This window comes from Frankliniella occidentalis, unplaced genomic scaffold, assembly GCF_000697945.3.
Source record: "Frankliniella occidentalis isolate FOCC.00 unplaced genomic scaffold, Focc_3.1 Scaffold215, whole genome shotgun sequence".
NCBI lineage: Eukaryota > Metazoa > Arthropoda > Insecta > Thysanoptera > Thripidae > Frankliniella > Frankliniella occidentalis.
This window is the reverse complement of record NW_026267341.1, coordinates 367,548-368,971: the sequence shown is the minus strand read 5'-3', so window position 1 is coordinate 368,971 and position 1,424 is coordinate 367,548. Positions and strand designations below refer to the sequence as shown.

The 1,424-nt window shown below is 47.6% G+C and overlaps 1 protein-coding gene across 1 annotated transcript in view; it reads right to left on the bottom strand.

Annotated features, from left to right (window-relative positions):
* Positions 1-2: 2 nt before the first annotated feature.
* LOC127750582 (uncharacterized) overlaps positions 3-1,424 on the bottom strand; it is a gene marked incomplete at its 3' end in the record, with an annotated part of 5,076 nt that continues 3,654 nt past the window's right edge. The window contains exons 3-4 of the mRNA XM_052272627.1: positions 1,080-1,223; positions 3-89 (exon numbers count right to left, since the gene is read on the bottom strand). Coding sequence (XP_052128587.1) covers positions 3-89; positions 1,080-1,223 — 231 coding nt within the window. The remainder of the gene's footprint in view (positions 90-1,079; positions 1,224-1,424) is intronic.

Sequence of the window (1,424 nt, the reverse complement as noted above, 5' to 3'; positions counted from 1 at the left end):
ACTCCTGCGACTTTGAACCGAGCCGGTGGCGACGCCATGACGATGAGCCGGAGGCGGCGAGTCGCCGTGTTTTCCTCCAACCAAGGACCCTAGACAGAAGAGTGTTCATATTTTCTTACCAACCTCGTTGTTTATAGCACGGTCGAGGGAGAGACGGTGGGGGCACGAGGGGTCTGCTCGTGGTTCCAAAATCTCGACAGTTTGGGGGTTTAACGACCATGTCGGGGCCGCCCCGACTGCAGGTCCTCTGTACCGGCACGTTAGATAGCCCCGACTCGGGCGTTAATCCCCCAACCTGTCGAGATTCTGGAACCACGGATCCCTATGCTGGGAGACCCTCGTGCCCCCGCCGTCTCTCCCTCCACCGTGGTTCATAGCTAACTGGAATCAGTAAAAACGCTCAACTTACCGTGCAGTACGCCAGTATGAAAATTTTTCTTCATACTGGCGTATTTTAAAATTCGTAAGCTGAGCGCTCACAATTTCAGTAAGCTATTAACAAAAACAAAAATTCATTAGATTCTAGTGCGTATATTGTAAACTATTTTAACAGGCTAAAGGGAACCCCGCCATGTGTAAATTCCCGATTTTCATTCTACTATGGGAAATTGTAGGTCTAAATGTGACATCGAAAGACACGACAAAATTTTCGGCTCAAATTCATATTTAGGGGTCATCTTGAGCTTTCGTTCCAAAAGCTTCTACTGTATTTCAACTATTTGTTATAATTTTCTACATTACATCGATACTGGTAACTCGTCACATTGCGATGCCTTGCCTTGGACGAAAGTTCCCCAGGGCGCAATCTCGTCACCGTCAGAAACTTGCCAGATCGTCTCATCACGCGTAAGAGACGGGACGGCAATAAAGCATTCCGGTAAAACGAAAATGCAGAAGAATGCGAGGAAGAAGAAAACGGAAATCACTGTGCTTTTACATGGGACTTCCGTTTTCTTGTTCCCTGCAGTCTTCTGCATTTCAGCTTTACCGGAATGCTTTATACGCACCTCGACTCAAGGGGTTAAGGGATTCGGTACTAACAGTGTGCTTGCCAAAGCATACTGTACGTGTATACTTACACGGTAGGCTGCGACGGACACAGTTCGACTTGCGTCCTCGATTTGCTGACCAACAATACACATCGGTACGAAAAATACAAAAAGGTATAGAGCGCACGTCGAGGCGAACCCGTCGGGTGCTCCATCGGAAAGAATGAGGGCAACCTGGTAGACAAGTAAATCTATATTGCTTTTATTACGAGGGCCTGTGTTCAAAAGCGTTAAACAAAATAGATACACGGTATATCAGTCTGTGAATGGTGCCCCCGCGCCGAGGGGGAAACGACTGTTAAACTTTGTGTCAGCCGGATTACAGATTACCCGGATTACCTCCGGAGTGTCCTCCGGATTACGTTGCTTTTTCTC